Source organism: Clinocottus analis, unplaced genomic scaffold, assembly GCF_023055335.1.
Source record: "Clinocottus analis isolate CAN_PGR_092001 unplaced genomic scaffold, fCliAna1.0.p SCAF_11, whole genome shotgun sequence".
In the NCBI taxonomy this organism is placed as follows: domain Eukaryota; kingdom Metazoa; phylum Chordata; class Actinopteri; order Perciformes; family Cottidae; genus Clinocottus; species Clinocottus analis.
This window is the reverse complement of record NW_027175832.1, coordinates 3405595-3424266: the sequence shown is the minus strand read 5'-3', so window position 1 is coordinate 3424266 and position 18672 is coordinate 3405595. Positions and strand designations below refer to the sequence as shown.

At 42.1% G+C, this 18672-nt stretch overlaps 2 protein-coding genes across 2 annotated transcripts; one reads left to right on the top strand and one right to left on the bottom strand.

The window, feature by feature from the left end:
• Positions 1 to 1935: 1935 nt before the first annotated feature.
• LOC137780803 (DET1- and DDB1-associated protein 1-like) lies at positions 1936 to 4335 on the top strand. The gene is made up of 5 exons (XM_068569035.1): positions 1936 to 2284; positions 2526 to 2606; positions 2736 to 2787; positions 3050 to 3111; positions 3246 to 4335. Exons 1-5 carry the CDS (start codon positions 2276 to 2278, stop codon positions 3348 to 3350), a joined length of 309 nt encoding a protein of 102 aa, XP_068425136.1. The 5' UTR covers positions 1936 to 2275; the 3' UTR covers positions 3351 to 4335.
• An 842-nt stretch (positions 4336 to 5177) lies between these two features.
• ano8a (anoctamin 8a) lies at positions 5178 to 18013 on the bottom strand. Its single transcript, XM_068569025.1, has 18 exons — positions 17672 to 18013; positions 15598 to 15708; positions 14530 to 14662; positions 13418 to 13556; positions 13137 to 13233; positions 12873 to 12989; positions 12574 to 12701; positions 12100 to 12261; positions 11001 to 11153; positions 10562 to 10688; positions 10198 to 10253; positions 10023 to 10097; positions 8714 to 9211; positions 8246 to 8386; positions 7909 to 8100; positions 7670 to 7801; positions 7200 to 7310; positions 5178 to 6683 (listed from the first exon to the last, which is right to left on the bottom strand). Exons 1-18 carry the CDS (start codon positions 17871 to 17873, stop codon positions 6030 to 6032), a joined length of 3228 nt encoding a protein of 1075 aa, XP_068425126.1. The 5' UTR covers positions 17874 to 18013; the 3' UTR covers positions 5178 to 6029.
• Between the last annotated feature and the right edge of the window lie 659 nt (positions 18014 to 18672).

Here is an 18672-nt window from a genome sequence, read left to right as displayed (position 1 = left end):
TCATTGAAGCTAACTTTGAAGTCAATTTTCTCCAAAACTGTACTGTAAAATCTCATGGCCATAAACATGGACAGATCTGGGGTCAGTTCGGACAAGACCGCATTGTAATTTTACTTTACAAATTTAAGGATCTGTTTTTATAGCTGTTTGAATATTGGGATATTGGGAAATTACGTTTGAATGCTTTTTGTGCTATCCAAGCCACCGTAGACCACCATACTGTAACACCAGGAAAAGACGGTCATTTATATTTATGCGTGCGGCTCACTCGGCAGATAAGGGCTCACTTGACCGCAGTTAATGGACACTGGGGCATGGGATCCATGCATGAGACTACTCCACATATTTGTAGTAGCACAGAACACCATATGTTACAATGTATTTTAATTGTCATTCATGCAGATATTAAAGATTACTATTTGTTTATAATGTTTCATAACGTCTGTGATCTGTCAACAGCATCCTTGCAGGGAATCTCGTAGTAACTGGCAACTCTCACCTAAGATTGTTCAGCAACTGGATTGTGCCCAGAGCAGCTTCAGGACCTCTGATTTCCAGATGTGGGCCACTTTCGTCACAAGCTGAGGGTTTAGGAGTGTTCCAACAGCTTCCGTGGCAATACCAGCAGGTGCGGACGGGGAAGAGAGGCACAGAGTATCAGCCTAAGAACATCAAACGCAAGAGGACCCACGGCTGGATCAAGAGGCTCAGCACAAAAGGTGGCATCGAAGTGATTCTGCGCCGCATGTTAAAGGGACGGAAATCACTCTCGCACTGAAGGACCTTGTTGGAAAACCTTCAAGACTTTCAGAAAACGGACATTGGTTCAGAAACGCTGCCATTGCTCAAGGTGCTCAGCAATCGTGTGATGAGTTAACTGGTGATACTGGTTGTAGGTTGGGTTTGGCTTTCCTTCAACAAACAAGTTAGCCTTCAACAAACAACTTTCACCTTGTTATTTTGTATCCATGAAGTTGTGATCATATTATTATTAAATGTTGTCAGATGTATGGATTATTTTTTTTGCTTGTGTGAAGTTCTTTGATTCAAAGACAAAATGTGTATTTGAAGATTAGTGTCATCTTAGTTGTTCTCAAACTAAAACAATAAATACATAATAAAAAACATCCCCTGCAGAACTTAAATGTATTAGCATTCATGTTTAAAATATAGTCAGAAAAACATTATTGTACACTATTTCCTTCTGCAGACAAAGTTCTGCTATCTATACTTTTAGGGACAAAGTTGTAGGTTTATTCAAATGAAGTCCGTCTACAGAAAGAGTAACTTGCTGGACGAGAAGTATGTCTTCAGGGAGCGGGTCCTTATGGTCCTCTCATAAATTTGACAGTGACGCTGAATTCCCTTAGCATTTCATTTTCCAGCCAAAATATTGTTGAAAATGAGAATCTGTGACAGCATAAAATCAGACAAGAAAAGAAATGGAAGCAACAACAGACATTTGTATTTTCGGAAAATTGCAAGTAAATAATTACCATTACACTGATGTACAGATTTAGCCCATACACTTTACAGTTTTTGGTATGAACTGATTTTAAAGACTTAACTGCTTCAAGATGTACGTCCTTGATGTCCAGATACGCATTTCTGCATTATATATAAACAGTTAAATATCGATAATAAGAGCTTCTATTATGAAATCTGTATGTTTTTTACCAACACCCATCCATCTGCTTAATTCCTAGCTGCGGGAAGCAACAGCATGTAGATAGATACATAATGAACATGTAGGGCATGCTGTGTAGAAAGTACTTGTGTTGTTTTTTTTTTTTTTATCAGATCGTCATGCCAATGACCACTCGCGCGTATTGGGGAATTGGTCTATTACATAATCAATTCCTAGCCAATCAGCGCTTTGTTTTTTCTGCCTCGTCACGCATCAACCACTATTCGACCAATGAGGTGCGTCGAATCTCGTAAAGTAACCGCCCACGAGAAGACTAAACAACAAAGATGGAGTTGTGAACTAGTAGCAAGTTAGCTTCCAAAGGACGTTCAATTTCTATTTTTTTGTGTAATTGCCGTTCACAGAGCGGAAGTAACCAGCTGATTCAAGGGGAGTGATGCGATCATATCCAAGTCATACATAGTTGAAGTGTTGTAGGAGTCGCAAGAAGCTGTCGAGCGATTAAACATACCGGTGTCTTGGTGGCGACAAAGACAACAAGGCTTAACGTCAGTGGCTACCTCGGGGAGCTAAGTAACGTCTGCTCCTTTTCACTGTCAACGAGCGAAGAGCGCGACTCGGACTCAAATGGAGAAGGTAACGTTTGTTTCACTGCTTGTTCTTTTCTTGGTGTTTACGTATAAATGGTACATAGTTGGTTCTCGTCGGCCTCGATAGACCTGCTGCTTAACTGCGTTGTGGAAGGCAGAATGCTCTGTAAACACTGTCACGTTACGCGTGAGGGGCAAACTGCTATTGCTACCTGGCTTTGCTAACGTCTGCTGGTCTCACCACCCGGAAGTGCTTTTTTGTTCACATGTTAATGTTTTGCTCGCAGTCAGATTTCCTGAAAGGACTACCAGTCTACAACAAAAACAACTTCAGCAGGTTCCATGCAGACTCTCTATGTAAAGCATCAGTGAGTCATCTTTTTTAATTTTTTATTGTTCATTCACTGTTGTCAGTGTCTTTGCATTCATACAACTCTTGTCACGTTGTAATATTCTGTCTGAGATCAATCTAACCAACATGGAAATATTTGTTTCAGAACCGTCGACCATCTGTGTATCTTCCAACACGGGAATATCCATCAGAGCAGAGTAAGTGCATTGACTTATGAATATGCTTACACTACAGCCCACTTGCTATCTGAATTGATGAATAATAATGAATTAGTTGTACTTGTGATTACATTAGTTTCTGGCTTCCATTAGGGAAAATCTACTTCAGTTCCAGGTCAACAGTGTCTTCATTACTCAACTTGTTTAGGTTATTATTCTCTAAAAGATCAGCTGATTTCAACTCCACCCTTTCTTTTCTATCCCTCTTGATATAATCAGTGCTTGTGTTTTCTCTCCTCAGTCATAGTGACAGAAAAGACAAACATCCTATTGCGATATCTTCATCAACAATGGGACAAAAAGGTAAAGGTTGTTAAACATATCTCATGTAATTTAGGAGAAAATTGGTGCTAATTCTATTTTTTTTTTCATTTGACAATAGAAATCTTATGTTATGTTTGTTAGTTACAAGGTTTTTTTCTTTCTTACTTTATCAGAATTTGGCTAAAAAACGAGAGCAGGAGCAAGGAGAAGTGGAGAACATGGCGCCTCCACGGAAAGTTGCCAGAACAGACAGTCGGGAGCAGAATGAAGACTCGTGAATGGCTGTGCTGTTGATGCACACCCAGCAGAGACTGACCAATACAAACAAAATGCAAACCCAGATGCAGAATATATGTTTGCAAACCCAGGCCTTTGACACTGAAGCACACAGGAATTAATACATTTCAAACCATAGTCGGCATGATATTAATCTAAAAAAAACATTGGTTTTAATGTTTTCCTTCAGAATTTCCCCTTCAACCAAAGTCTTTTTTTGCTTTCACACAACATTTTCTTTTCTTCCAAGACACCTCTGCCTCAAATGTCAGTGTTTGGGGTGTAAAAATAACGCCTACCTCCTTATTCCTCATTCCCTCTGCTTTTCCTTCACTTAAACTCGGTTTTCTTTCAAATGGTAGCTCCTTTGGGGAGGGTTTACTCTTGTAGTTATTCATAGCTTCTCTGAGATATGCACATATTAATTTAAATCTATGTAAGTGGCATGCCATCTGTTGTTGCTCCTACTCCATAAGAATGTTTTTGTTTTGAACCACATGAGGACAGTGGTCTATACAATGTTATTTTGGCTTATCTTTTATGTGATTACTGGTATTGTGTTTGTTGCTTAGATTTAATCAGCCATTCAGGGTTTGTTATGGACGGGTGCTGAAAGTAATGTTCTTGTTTTTTCTTGTTGAATAATGATTTATGGCCTTAAATGGAAGTATGTGTGTTTTAATGATGTCTTAGAGTAAACCCCTTGGTTTACATTGTTGTTTCAGGTGAAGAAGTGAACCACAAGTCAGTTGAATGGATGTTAGCGTGTCTAGAAAGACGTATTCAAGCCAATAGAGTCATACTGGAGGATGCAGACTGTTTTTGTACAATAAGACCTGCAGATTGTGTAGCCATGTTCGAAGTTTAATGCTCAGTAGTTTCAGATCACCACTTTATAAGCAGAGTGTGTATCTTTGTAATTACAATGTTTGCACAATATTTTATGGATGAGCTGAGGACTGCAGATTAAACTACATTCAAAATGTATCCGTACTGCTGTGTTGGCGACTTGTAAGGGCCGCTGTTCATCCTTGTTATGAAGGTGCCATTCCCATTTACTTTCATAGGTTTCTCATTTGAGTGGCATTGAGGAAATGTGTGTTTGGATTTACAAGGACAGCAGGACGAAATAAACAGCTCACAAAGTAGGTGAAGCTCATCGTACATTTTTGTATTTTTGGACAGTATGTATTTTGTGATTGTTCTGACCCTTTTATCAGGTAACAAGACAATGACTCACTCTGATTTTTGTCTTCACCAGGTTAGCCATATTGTTGTTTTGTTTAGACAATGTGTTCTTGACATTGGAGGGATACAAGCCAGAGATCAGTAAATGTTGCTTTATTTTCTTTGCACCTTTTAGAATCCTCACTTTTTGTGCATTTATAAAGGCTAATCTGCTACATTTTCAATGTTTGTCGCGACGGAAAGTTGAGTCCATTAACGTACATTTGTACTTTTGTTACATTTAGCTGTCAGAAGGTTTACAGAGTATATGTGCAGTTTGACTGCTTATGTAATTTGAATACAAACACGTTTCTCATGTATGAGTTTAAACCAGAAACATGCAGTTGTATTTTCCCGGCTCGCTAGAGGAGTGTGCTAACTCTACTTTTGTCAAATAGTTTATATTCTATCACCTAATTCAGTTTGGAATGTGTTTATCGTTAAATGCTTTGCTTTAGAGTTTATGTATAAATGTATTGTTGATCTCAGATCTCATTCTTATAAAGATTACACTATATAAAGGCTTAAAGTTAACAGCAACATGTTTTGTGTGGAAGTGAAGAAAACATCCTTATAGCATGTATTGGAGGTGATTGAGTAAATGCTGTAAAAACTTCTGGCAAAGATGTCCTTTGTGCATATTTATATAGGAGTTTGTTCTGTTGTCGATGTCATTTTCATTATATATAATCTAGTTTACATTTCCTCTTTCCAATAATCAACCCAGAGAGTGTCTCCTATCCAGTTATTTTATTTTTTCCCGGAAACATAACATGGGTGTTTATTCAAGTGGGATTTATTTGCATCATAGAAGTACATTCACTAATTTATGTAGTAAAATAATTCATAGAAAATCAAAGTTAAGAAAAATAGAATATTTTTTTTACGGTCACAGTGAATATAATTTGACCTATTGCGGAAGAATACGATGGCTTCGAAAGTGCTCCACAACTGAAAAGACATGATGGCCATGTAATGCATGCACACGACGCAACATGCATTTAATACAGGCATAAGAATGAGAAACAAACCTGGAAACGGGAAGCTGCTGTTCATGTCCTTTCATAAAAAGGGCTCATTAATGATTAAGTCCTGGCTTTTGAAAAAACAAAAAAAATCCCTCACGTCAACATCACCTGTTCTGGTGCTGTTGAAAAACCAGGAAGTCATGCAGTAGTTGAACCTCAATTAAATGTCACTCAAGCCCCACTCAAGGAGTTACACTCACTGTACACATTTTACATGGAAGCTAGATAATCAAGCGTTAACAGACACGGTATAATACTTTGTGCAAAGTAAGTTGCATCAAGAGTGGCTAACGCTCGCTGCCCGTACGCTGGCTCCTTGTGACGAATGTGTTCTCCTACAGTACAGGTGCGTCTCTAAATGTTTTCTGAACATGTGTACGTACATTGCTCCAATCGTAATATTACATCGGTTTGGTTGAACATGTATTAACTCTTTGAATTGTCTAAATCAGTCAATTGTCTTGATTCTCCTTTATCGGACTCGTTTGAGGGTAATTCCTCCAGGGTTGTGTTTGAGTCTCCTCTGTTGTGCTGAGAGCTCGCGGGCTTGGGCGCTGGTTGCGTCCCGTTCACACACACCACGGTGCCTTCGGATTTGCTGAAACTGAACAGCTTCCCAGGACTGAATGTCCTGTTGGGGGACTGTGACCTCTCCTGGCCACCAGGGGAAACCGAAGAGGCCCCCGATGAGCCTGGCACTCCGGCTGCCACTGCCGGCTCTTTCTTCCCCTCGGGGGACTTCAAGAACTTCAGAAATCCAGGGAGCTTTGCCTCACCTCCCGTTGGGGACTGGGCAGGTGAGCGCGAGTTGCCGGAGGAAAACTTCCCCTGGAGAGGGATGATCTGCTTCAGCTTCATGACATTGTTGTTTCCCAGCAGAGAGCTGGGTCTCTTGGGCTTGTCCCCCCCGGCCTTGCCACCCGACGCTTTGTCGTGGTGGTGCTGGTGCTGGGCGTCTGCCCTGTGCTCGCTCTCCTGGCGGGCCTCGGCCTGCAGCTCAGCCTGACGCTGAAGGTCCTCCTCCTCGCGCCTGCGTCTGAGCTGCTGCTGGAAGTGCTGCTGGGCCTGCTGCTCATGCTTCTAAATAGGGAGGCATTTTAAAATGAGAGAGAGAGTGGAAGACATAGGAAAAAGAGGAGACGACTGCATAAGGAATATAAGTTATAGAGTATTCATTTATGGGAGGAAGCGTTGCTAGAAAATACAACTTTCTTCAGATCAGTGTTGACTCCTTTACTCTCCTTTTATCATTTTTGCATCGTCACTGATGAAGAAGTTGCCATCCGATCCAGCAGTCAGCTAAGACAAGAAGTTGTGTACACACAAAATGTGCTTTTCTATCCCGGCAAGACTTACCTAAGACACTATCAAGACAAGTGCCACTGATGGATACAACACAAACATCATCAAACACAGACAGTCTTTTCTTATGGACGGTTAAAACAAGCTGCACTCGTGTACGCTTTTGGACAAGGCATACCAAGAGACCAGGGACACAAAAGGGGGTACATTTATAGAAAAACAAAATACAATGAGTACAGCCAGCAGCTCAACGTAAGTTGCCCGAAGGTCTTTCAAGCTATGATACAACTATACCTTGAAAGCTTCCCTTCGCCGGTACTCTAGCTTGGCCATCTCTTCTGCTACCCAGCCAGGGATATCAGGGATGGCAACATGGATGATGTACTTTAGGAGGATTGCAAAGTGCTGTAAACCACCGAGACCACAAAGGGACAGGCTCAACACACAGTTACATTAAGGCACAACCACATTATGTGTCTTCTTCTTTTATATATAAATAATATATATATACATATATATCTTTATACCAAACAACACATCTCATACACATACCAAAAACTCGTATGAGGTTTTGTGTTCATTAATAAACCTGGATCAAAAATAATATTTTGAAGGTTTTTACAAAGTCACAACAATAAAAAGCAGGCCATGCACAGTTGTAATCTCCTGGAATATTCAAAAAGTGTTATTTTGGGGAATAAAACAACATTATTTTTAAAACTATCAAACAAACCCGCCTTTACTGATCACAGTGCAGTGCATACCTCCAGTAAGACGATGGATATGATGGTCATCTCAGGACTCAACCAGGGGAACAGACGCTGGAGCTGCCCACACTGGCCAATCAGGTAACAGTTAACGATAATTGCTATCAAGCCCATGGCCTCCATTGCAGTCTGTTGTTGAGAGAGAGAGTGAGAGAGATAAAATGCACAGGCCATCAGATGCCCCCATTATGTACATTGCAGCCTGAACGGCCTCTCCGACGAAACAAAACACTGACCTGCCACTGTCCGATGTTCTCCACCCTTTGTCCGAAGGGTCTCTGCAGGCCGGTGCAGAGCTTCAGGGCGTCGCTGCGGATCTCGATGATGTTGTTGATGAGAGCGCACATGGCCGCCAGTGGAAAAGCGGAGGAGAAGAGCACCACGTAGCCAAATTGGATAAACATTTCCTGGTAGTCCTGAAGCGTGTCCTGTTGGGGTCAAGTATCATGAAACGTATTAATATTTGAGCGGGAACACCGTTGTGACATTGGATGCAGATGCGCTTATATGATGCAAGATAGTTCTTAAAAAGTCAAATTTTGCATTCCTTTCGCCTCATATCAAGAGGCCCACCTCATATGTCTGCATACAGCTCTCCATCTCAGCCTGGGTCAGACTGACTGTTTTGGGTTCTTCTGGTGGATCAATCCATGACTTCTTGTGCTCTGTCCCCTCACCAACGTCCCTTCTTCTTTGACAGAGAGAGTCAGATTCCTTTGGAGAGGACACAGTGACATACTCCTTGGTCGATTATACTTTCAGTGACTCCTAAGGCATCTGAAATTATGCAAAATTATGCCCTGCATCTCAGTGTACTTCCTGTATGGATGACACAAATCTCCAAAGACGTCATTTGTAAAACTACATTTGACAAATTGAACTGTAAGATTTGATGTTGTCTGAACATAAATACACATTTGTGTGTCAATTTTTAGACAAATTCCCTGATTGAGATTTAGACAGAGTCGGCATTGAAGTCAATGAAACACAGTGAACAATACAAATTGGATAGTGAGTCATAAAAACAAACAGACCACATACTTGAGCCAACAATTCACAATCACTGTCGTCATCACAACTGTCGAAAATACTGGACGGATCCATCCCTTCCTCTACCATTGTGGGACTGTCCTCTAGGAAGCTGCGATCCACTGGCTGCATTTCTGTCGCGACATCCTGGTAGTCGACCTTCTCGGTGAAGCTGACCTTACGCTGCTTTAGATTGCCGTCATTCATGTCCCACTCTTCTTCTGTCAGCCTGAATCCGGCTTTCAGATCTCCTCTTCTTTTTGTCTCTGAGTTTCCGTTAGCAGTGCGACTGACAGGGATCCCACTGGAACCCAGGAAGGAATAGGATGTCATTGAGGCCTGGGCTTTTCCCAGAGCCAGGCGGCTGTACTTGAGTACAATGGTTTGGAGTAGCTCCCACAGCACCTTGGGCGTGAAGACGCCCAGCTTGTTTTGCTCATAGAGATAAGGCTGGAGGACCTCTTTGATGTTCTGGAGGAACTGGCGGAAGATCAGCAGAGTGGCTAGCATCTGTGAGGAGACAACAGCTGTGACTGGGCTGAATGGAAGAAGTGCAAAAGAGAGAACACACACATTCCTAAAGTGTTCAGCAAGAACTCCTGCTGAAGATATTCAGTCTGACAGAAGGTACTGACATGATCCCAGGATATTTACAGCATCTGACACCCATTAAAGCGAGACTATGTAAGTCCTGAAAGTGAAATTACCGCACTCTTCCACTTACAAATGCTAAGTGTATTCATCAGCAATAAAATGTACCTTTGCTTCAGCCTTACTTTGTCAGGTTTAGAAGCTAATTCAATGTTCGCTACACCCAACGGCCTTTGAAGAGTTTAAGGATAGCATAAGGATAGTAACCATCCTGGATGCCGTCAGCATTTGACAACTCTATTCTGCTTTTTTAAGGACGACTGCAGCCAACTTTACAAAAAAAACTTTAATCTTGTAACATTTAAAGTAAAACAACAAGCTACAAAAAGCTAGCTAATAGTAAGCAAACCAGCCAAAAAGCTGCATGATGAAATAAGAGTATGATCTAACATTTTTCTTTGTCATATGCCAAAACCAACTAGCTCTAGACTGTCCTGATGATCAATGCATTTTCTTTATTTGCATGTCTTCTTCATGGATGATTGACTGGTGAGGAAAATTGAGAAGCCAGCTTGTGTCTACCTCTAAAATAAGGACCCATTGTTTCAAAACTACTAAGAATTTCAACGGGGTAAATTGACACCATTATCATGTGTACACACATGTTCAATAAAGCTGATCAGATTCATTTTGTCTTAATGTTTTTGATACTGTCAACGCTTGTTGTTACCTCCTTAAGCCGCTCCATGTCCTTGAGGTAGAATCCGATGTAGAAAAGGCTCAGGTAAGAATTAATAAATTCAAACTGTAAGACAACCAGAAAATATTACACAAAGTCAAACACCCACTCAGTCGAGAGCGATTGTCTCTATTCTGCCACAAAGAGAGGAGGATGCGTGTCTTACAAAAACCATCTTGATGATGAGATTATTCTCATAGGCACTCTGAAGTCTGTAGTTTTCTGGATTGAGAAATAAAAGAGACGCATTTGTCAATGTAGAAAGGTTGCTTATGGATCTCATAAAGAGAATGTAAAAGACAGAAACCGATATATATATATATATATATATATATATATATATATATATATATATATATATATATATATATATATATATATATATATATATATATATATACTCATACATGTCTACCCTAAAATACAATCATGGATAAATGTGTCTCATCTCATTACATTTCTTGCAAAACACAATTATTTAACACTATATCACATTTTTCAATATTGTGAGTTAATTTTGTGTCACTTGCCCATGTCATTGAGCCAGTAGGCAATCTTCTTGTACACTTCATCACATATGGTCACAGTAATGGCCAGGAGTATCTTAGGAAGAAATCTTGTGATGCTGGGCAGCTCCTGAATCTCCATCACCACTTCCTGCATTAGAAGAATAATACATATTTAATAAGTCCATTCATATCTACTCCCACGGCTATTTGAAAAGGCTATTAAATGAATATAAACTGGCAAGAGGTATTTTTGGATGTGCTTTGTTTATATTATACGATTCACACATTTCCAGTTTGATGTGTAGTTATTTAAAGATCTTAAGTTAATACGCTGTAATTCTACTTTTTTATGTCTTTCTGCTGGTTAACTGTTGTGCAAATCATCCGCATTTATCGGACCCAGACTGTGTCAACTCCATGTCTTGTCTTTGAACCTGGCTGCTGCGTTGTCTGTGTTCACCTGCAGTTCCAGGCAGAGGAGCATAGCGAGGAAGACGAAGCAGAGACAGAGGAGGCAGATGGGCAGGCTGACCAGCCATCTGAACAGAGCTCTTTTCCAGGGCGGGTAGTAGAACTCTTCACAGCCCGTTATGGGACTGCAACGCTTTACTCCCTGCAGACAACAGAGGAAGAGAAAACCAGCAGGCGGAAGGATCATTTAGAGACTTATTTTTGCATGATTGCAATCATCTTCACTGGAAAATTAATTGGAAATGTTTTGTGCAAAATGTCCTCCGTAATAACTGCTTGCTTGCCAGGTCGCGTTACTTCTATTTTTGCGGTTGCGTGTAACATGAAAAAATGTGGAAAACCTCAGACATTGCAAATGAAACACCGATTTACAGGTTGAGATTCTCTGGTTTGTATTTCCTCAATCAAAGTTTGAATAAGATCTGCCATTAATTGAGAATATATGAACATGATACATCTAATGGGGTGCAATCTAAGGGGCGACGGTGGCTCAGTGGTTGGAGTGCCCGTCGTTCAATCAGTGGTTCGAGTCCGGCCAGTCGTCGTGTCCTTCAGCAAGACACTTAACGCTGAATTGCTCCCCGTTGCTGTGTCTACGGTGAATAGAGCGAACATGTGAGTCGCTTTGGATAAAAGCGTTAGCTGAATGTAATGGTGCAACACATTGTACTGCTTTTATTATGTAATTATATCACATTAAACCGAACAACCATGTTGCCAGAAGTGCATCTCTAAAAGCATATTGTGAGGCTTGAACCCGCGACCCTGAGATTAAGAGTGGGAGTGGGAGAGATGCAGCCTGGCCCCCTCTTCTCTGAGCGCATGTGGGCTAAGAGGACACGCTCCTCTTGTGTCCATACTGGTCACATTTCCTGGTATTGTGCGCTTTTCCGTCAACTGCAGAGTTGCGTAAGTGCTGGCTGATAAACCACTCAACCAGAGTGACATACAACACAACTTCACCTGAGAATAGTGGATTTGCAGCTTTGAAATACAATAAATTACTGTCGATTGTGTGGCTGTTCCTGCATGAGAAGTCTTCAGCTCTGTTGGCGAGCGACAACGGATGTTTGGGAGTAAATCCTCACCCTGAACTGTGGCCTGGGCTCCTCCAAGGACTCGGTGGGGGTGTCCAGGGTGCCCCACCTGTAGGCCAGCTCCGCCTCTCGCCTCTTCCAGCGCTCCAGGAACAACGTCGCCCACACAACATTGAAGAGGGCGAAAACCACACAGCAGATATCCTGACTGGTCTGTGAGCAAACAGGAGAGAATCAAAAGACACTTGTGTAAACCTTTGAGAGCAGGATTATGTCGTGCAGTTGTCAACTGCCAAAGCTTGTGTTTCTTCAACTTGTTTTAAACCCTCTTCTTATCTTTGCAGGAAAATATACAAAAAGTATGATGACAGGCAGCAACAGAGACAATCTCACTACAATCCTGTCATGCCTGGATGAAAATGAAATAATATGATTACAAATCAGCATCTGTACACATATGTATCATAAGATAGTTAAAGGGTTATCTTGAGAAACACTCTGAGTGCTTGAAAAGACAGACTTTACCTGGTCAGCCTCTGCGAGTATCCAGAGCAGAAAGCCAATGACAGCAGGGTAAAGCATGGAGTTAGTGTAGAAACCCAGCCAGGCAAAATACATGCCGATCTTCACCCCGAAGTAGTCACAAATATCATCTGCAAAGCACGGGAAATTGTTAACAGCTAATAGTGACACTCTGAGAAGAAGACTCAACACGCTCATACGATTTTACAGTGATAATAAATGTGGCTTAGTATTAACAGTTTCGCTTGTTGTTACTGCCCTGACCATTTATTTTTTCAAATTAAAATGTTGATATTTCCCACCCAGTGGCTGCCTTTCACACACAGCCTGGACCCACGACGTCATCAGCTGGTTGAGGATCCTCTGTTCGTGGAGAGGGAACATTTGATGGATCACCCCACGAGCTTCCAGCTCTGGAACTAAAAAGCAGACATCGTGAAACGTTCGCACGGTATCCAACGTGACATTTGTGACAAAATCCACAACACAAAGTACTGCTGGTAAGGAAGAGAAAAAGGATCGATTAACCGTCAACAAAAATGTAATGGTAACAAATGACAGCATACTGATTGGCTGTCCCTCCAGGAAGTGAATGTTGTGGAGCACCTCCCCCTGTTTGGCACGCAGATTATCCAGCCAATACTTTATGATGCCCTGACGCTCCTGAAAACAGTTATGGGGAGATGGAAAAGAATACTATTACTTGATATTTAGAGCCATGTATTTTCAAATTCCTGAACTATAGCAGCAAAAGACAGAAAGAAATATCTTTCATGACACACCCAGAGCAACACATTTCTATCATTAGCACTGACATACAAGGTTTCTCACGGTTTTGACCTCTCACCTGTGAGGTAAAAAAGCAAAGCTCGCTGTCAATGTTCTCGTAGATGTTGTCTTCCTCGCAGGAAAAGCGCCGCATCCCGCCACCGAACTGCGGCTTGACGGCCTTGTGCATGCCCATCTGCTCGGCTCCCCGCAGTAAGCTGAGGGTGAGGAACGAGGGGCAAATGAGCAGCAGATTAGACCTGACGGAGCACGACTGTGTCGCGGCTGGCCTGCAGATGTTTGACAGATTAAGTGCATTGAGGCTATGCACACAACAAAGTAAACACACACACACACACATACAGGACTGTGACAGTGGCTTCTGAAATATCCGATTGTTCTAAAGTGTCCTTAAAGGAATAGTTTGATATTTTGCAAGGTGCATTTTTGTTCGCTTTCTTGTCATTCTTGAGCGACTCGTCTACATAATCAACGTCATTGTTTCCAGAAATATGCCGATCTGAGGAACGGCTAAACCCGGTTTACTTGTTGTCCACACTAAAGCATGGTATTAGGATTAGAAACAAACAGAACGTATATCTCTTTGCACATATGGTCGTGACTCCAACATACACTCTATACACTGGTTGTGCAATACTGCCATCGTAGTTTTGCGGCTTATTTTCTGCAATACTCGTACTATATTTTGTGCCCTATTTTGTTAAGTTTATTGTAATTCTGTGTGTTGGGAGGACCCAGCAAAACAAGTTTTTCATTAGAGTAACTCTGTTATGTGTGCATATGACAACACAAATATCTTGAATCTTGTTAGTGGTAACTTCAAAATGATCTTCTGAATGCTAAACGCTTCTTCATCGCCCCCGTGTTGAACATTATTACTGTTTTAACGTAACGTTAAACCATCGGACATTGATGTTTGGTATTTTGTATAGTTTCTGTTTGCATTAACGCACATGCAGTAGTGAGAAATTGGTTATAGAAGTCTGTAACTGTTGTTACAGGTCTATCCATCGTAAATTCACATTACTCTAGTGAAGAAATCCATTCATGTCATAATAACCATTTTTAGGACTTTTTTTAAAATGTCTCACTCCAAACAGTTCAATCAAAGACATAAACACAAGTGCATGCACACAACCACACACAGAGTCAGATGTTTTGGACTCTTACTTCTCAAATGTCGTCGTGATGAAGAAGGCCTGCGCCTGCGTGTGTTTCTGCTGTCGAACCTGAATGCTGACTTGTGGGATCCCAACACGAATCTGATTCAGGAGCCACAGCAGCGTGTGATCATCTATTGTATCTGGAGGGAGCAAATATTGATCCATCTTAAGTTTGACATGTGAGCATGAAAATACATTTTCTGGAACAGCGGCGTCCTTGTTTCGTGGGCTTTACTCCCTCGCAGGTTTGCAGGCATGTTTGCCAAAGGCAGAAAATGAGGAGTTTGCCGTTGCATGAAGGGGCTGAAAGACATGCGTCCTTCACCGATGGGAACCGACAGAAGGGCGTGGAAGCATGATATGAGAGTAAAAAGTCACACTAATAGTTGTCTACATATATCATAAATATATCAAATATCGGTTGAGAGGACAGGCTATATAGCCCAGATGGATTACAATGGGATTACAGCAGTTTCAGTTTTGTGTCTGTTTAAATGTCAAATATGACATAGTATGCCATTTAGGCTGCTTTTAAACTGTTTCAATGGGAAATTATAATAGCAGTAAGCAAAAATGATGACGAGAAATCTGGTTGTTCGTTTAACAACCATCTAAACAAGAGCTGCGATGGGTCATTTGGTTTTGTTTTGTATTTAAATGAGGTGAAAATCAGATTTTGAAGGCTGGAGTATATGTTGACACTTGCAATACGTACATCTTTACTGACATAAATTAGAACAAACAATTATACCTCTGTTTATATTGTCAGATAACGCCTATTGAAGTCCAACATAATATACAAGAAGAGATTGTCTGAGTCAACTTGTAAAGATAGTTTGATGAAATGCCTCATTTCTATGCCCAGCAGCAGCTTCCCTATCAGATACTGCTCTATAGAATTGGGTAATGTAGATGGATGAGATCTAATTGTCCCCTGGGATCATTTTAATTCCCAGACACACGTCTGAGCAGCTGGCTGTCCACCAAAGACGTTTAATGAGGACGCACTGTTCTCTCTGCAGGGAGAGATTCATCACAGGACACACGGTGGGAGACAGGCTCAGCTTACCCGTACCTGGGAAAGTCATCAGGATATCACAGTTTTCGGTGGGAACCATCTTCATCCAGGACTTACGAGACATAATGTAGTGTCTGGCCTGCAGAAGGCGCTTCCCAAACAGTTTATCTGAAAGTAAAAGCCGGGGCAGCAGGAGTTAATGACGTGTATGACTACAGAGAATAAAGGATACATGGAGTAAGTGTGTGAGAGAGAAAGAAGGACAGACAGATGGTGATGTGCTTCATCAAGGACACAGATGAAAGGTCAGTAGTGTCATCACTGATGTTGTCTCCTGCTATATTGTCCGATATTTCACTATGTCATGGGGACACAGAAGACAGAAGACAGAAAATGTCCAAAACATTTGTCCAGCCAGCGTGAAGGTTGACTGTGCTGCACTGGAGTCATGTGACTTGAAGTCAAAAGCTGTAAGCAAATAGATGATCTGTGCAAATAGCCATGAACAAACTGGTTCATCAAGTCTGTCTCTAAAACCATTAAACAGGCGAAGCAGTAGAGGCCTTGCAGCCCGGTCCTATCCCACAATGCAGTGCGAGCGCTAAAGTCATGATTCCTACTGCTTCTTGCTCTTTCACACATTGGTTCTCGCTTTCAAGTCACACTCTCGAGTCACACTTTCTGTCTCACGCAGTACAATAGACTCAGTGACCGATTTCTTCTCCCGGTGACGCTGTCTCAGTACATGTCCGCGCTCAGGATTTCATATTCTGCAGTTTAATCGCATCGTCACATCACCTTTCAGCAAGTCTCAGCCTTATTATTAAGAGCCTTTGTTTTATGGCTGTGTTTTAGACCAGCGTGCCAACTCAGTGACGGTAACAAACACTTGATGTACTGGACCGACGACACATGTCAGACATGAATTAGGTCATGTTTTTGTGTTATAATGCAGTAGATTTTATGTGGAGATTATTTTAAAAAAAAAAATGTGTGTGTGTAATGATGCAATCCAAGTAAAGTCACTAACAATGATTGATTTTATTTTTCGTTGTCTTGCATTTGCCGTATGCTTTTAATGACTTCAAAGTGCATAGAGCATGCACACAATATGAGCCAGTGTTCAACAACTCCATTAACAGCTCTTTACCGCTGAGGGGAGGTGTGATCTGTCGTAGCCTCGGAGGACACACTGATGTGATCATCAGCAACATCATCATTCGTGCTCTAAGCTCATGGACCTCTGTCACAATGCCCATACGCACACTAATCTCAGGGATACGGATGTAAAAGAGGGCATTAAAGTGTAATTATGATGTTCATATCCTATTTCCTGGCTATATATCGCCTGTCCTGATCTATATAAATGGTGGACGTTTTCTCTAAAAGGTTAACATTGGTTGGCTTGAAGTCAAAAATGAAAATTAAGGCAATAACTGCGGTGACATTACTCGGATGTAAAGGTTATATGGTCTCATCCAGAGGACCGGACCTCTGCCTGAGTTTCTCTTGCTATGAATGCTGGATGGTCATAAAAACTCACGATTACATTGGGCCCTAGAATAGGCCTTAAGTAGTCTCAAAACTCCTAAAAATGAATCCCGGATGAACCTCATAAAGTTGATGAAATCACATTTTTAGTGCCGCTTAATAGTCCTCATAATACAAATCCAAAATTAGTCATATATAGCCAGTAATGTGCTTACTCGCCCTCTGAACTCGTATTATATCTGCAACAACAGAGACGACACGGACACTGATATGTGAACCTGCAACACAATCTACTCTCTTCAAAGTGGAGTGTGGTGGCACAGCCCGTCGGGACGGCAGAAGACTCCTGCACGCACCTGTGGACCACTAGAGCCGGACTCCTTCCCGGGCCTGTCTCCGTCCTAATGCGCACTATATGTCGCGGGGGGGGGGGGGAAAGGGAAAGACGCACCGACATCAAAAGCCCAATCACAGACAGGACTGACCCCTTAAATCTCCTGTGAATCATTCTGTCTGTCAAGCATCAGTGACTGCACCATATTACAGTAGCCCGACGTCTTTCAGACCCATATGCCATATAGGTTACTTCAGCTCCGATCTTATAAGATACATCGACGGGTTTTTTTTCTTGGACACTCACCGAGCACCCCGGATGGTGATAAGGACGTGTGCTGCTTGCTGGTCCTGTCCTGCTGCTGCTGCTGCTGCTGCTGCTGCTGCTGCTCGCTCGGCAGTGGCACCGTCCTCTCCATCCTCTCCACCGTCCCGTCGTTGGCGTCGATGTCTGCTCCGGTATTGCTGCTCGCGTCTGTGTCAGGTGCTTCGGCGCCTCCCGCTTGCATCGTGGTGCACGAATACTGGAAAGGGGCTGGAAAACCGCCGCACTGCACGGAGTATTCGGGTGTTTTTTTTTTTTTTTATTGCATGGCCGTTGCATGCGAAGGGGAAAGTCTTGTCTGTGAGGGAGAGGAGGAGGAGGAGGAGGAGGTGGTGGTGGTGAGGGAGGAGGAACATGATCATGGCATCTACACGCCCGCCAGTCGTGACGACAGAGTTGAGGGAAACACCTCGCTGGCTACAGGTCTATTAAAAAATGGCATACGTGTCGTAGGTATGCAGAGCTGCAGGTGGTTCAATCGCACCAGCCTCCGATCATATTCATCAGGGTGCATCTGTCACTTCTGCCTCTCAATGCCTGCACATATATTCACATGCACCATCCTTTGCATTTGCTAACCAATATGTAGGCCCAAGCTGCAGTGTTCACAATTAGTTTTATATGAATACACATACATGGTCTGTATGTGGAAGAACATATATTAATGCCACTGCAATTGATATTTTATGCATTTAAGAATGGCCTATCGCTATTACGGAAGAACACAAGTTGTTGATTTTACACTGTGCACACATTAAAGGTGCAAGATCCTAAATCAGGAGCATTTTGATTGCCTCTCTACAGCTCTCAACATGGCGATGGTACAGCGGCTCAGAGCCGATGTTGCTGACACCACGATGGCAAAACCAACTGGCATGCAGCTAACATGGGATGTTTTGGGCTCTGGGTTCAGTTGTCTGCTTCACCTGGTTTGTAACGCATCCTTGAATGGATCTCAAATGGACAGAATACCTAAAAGAAGA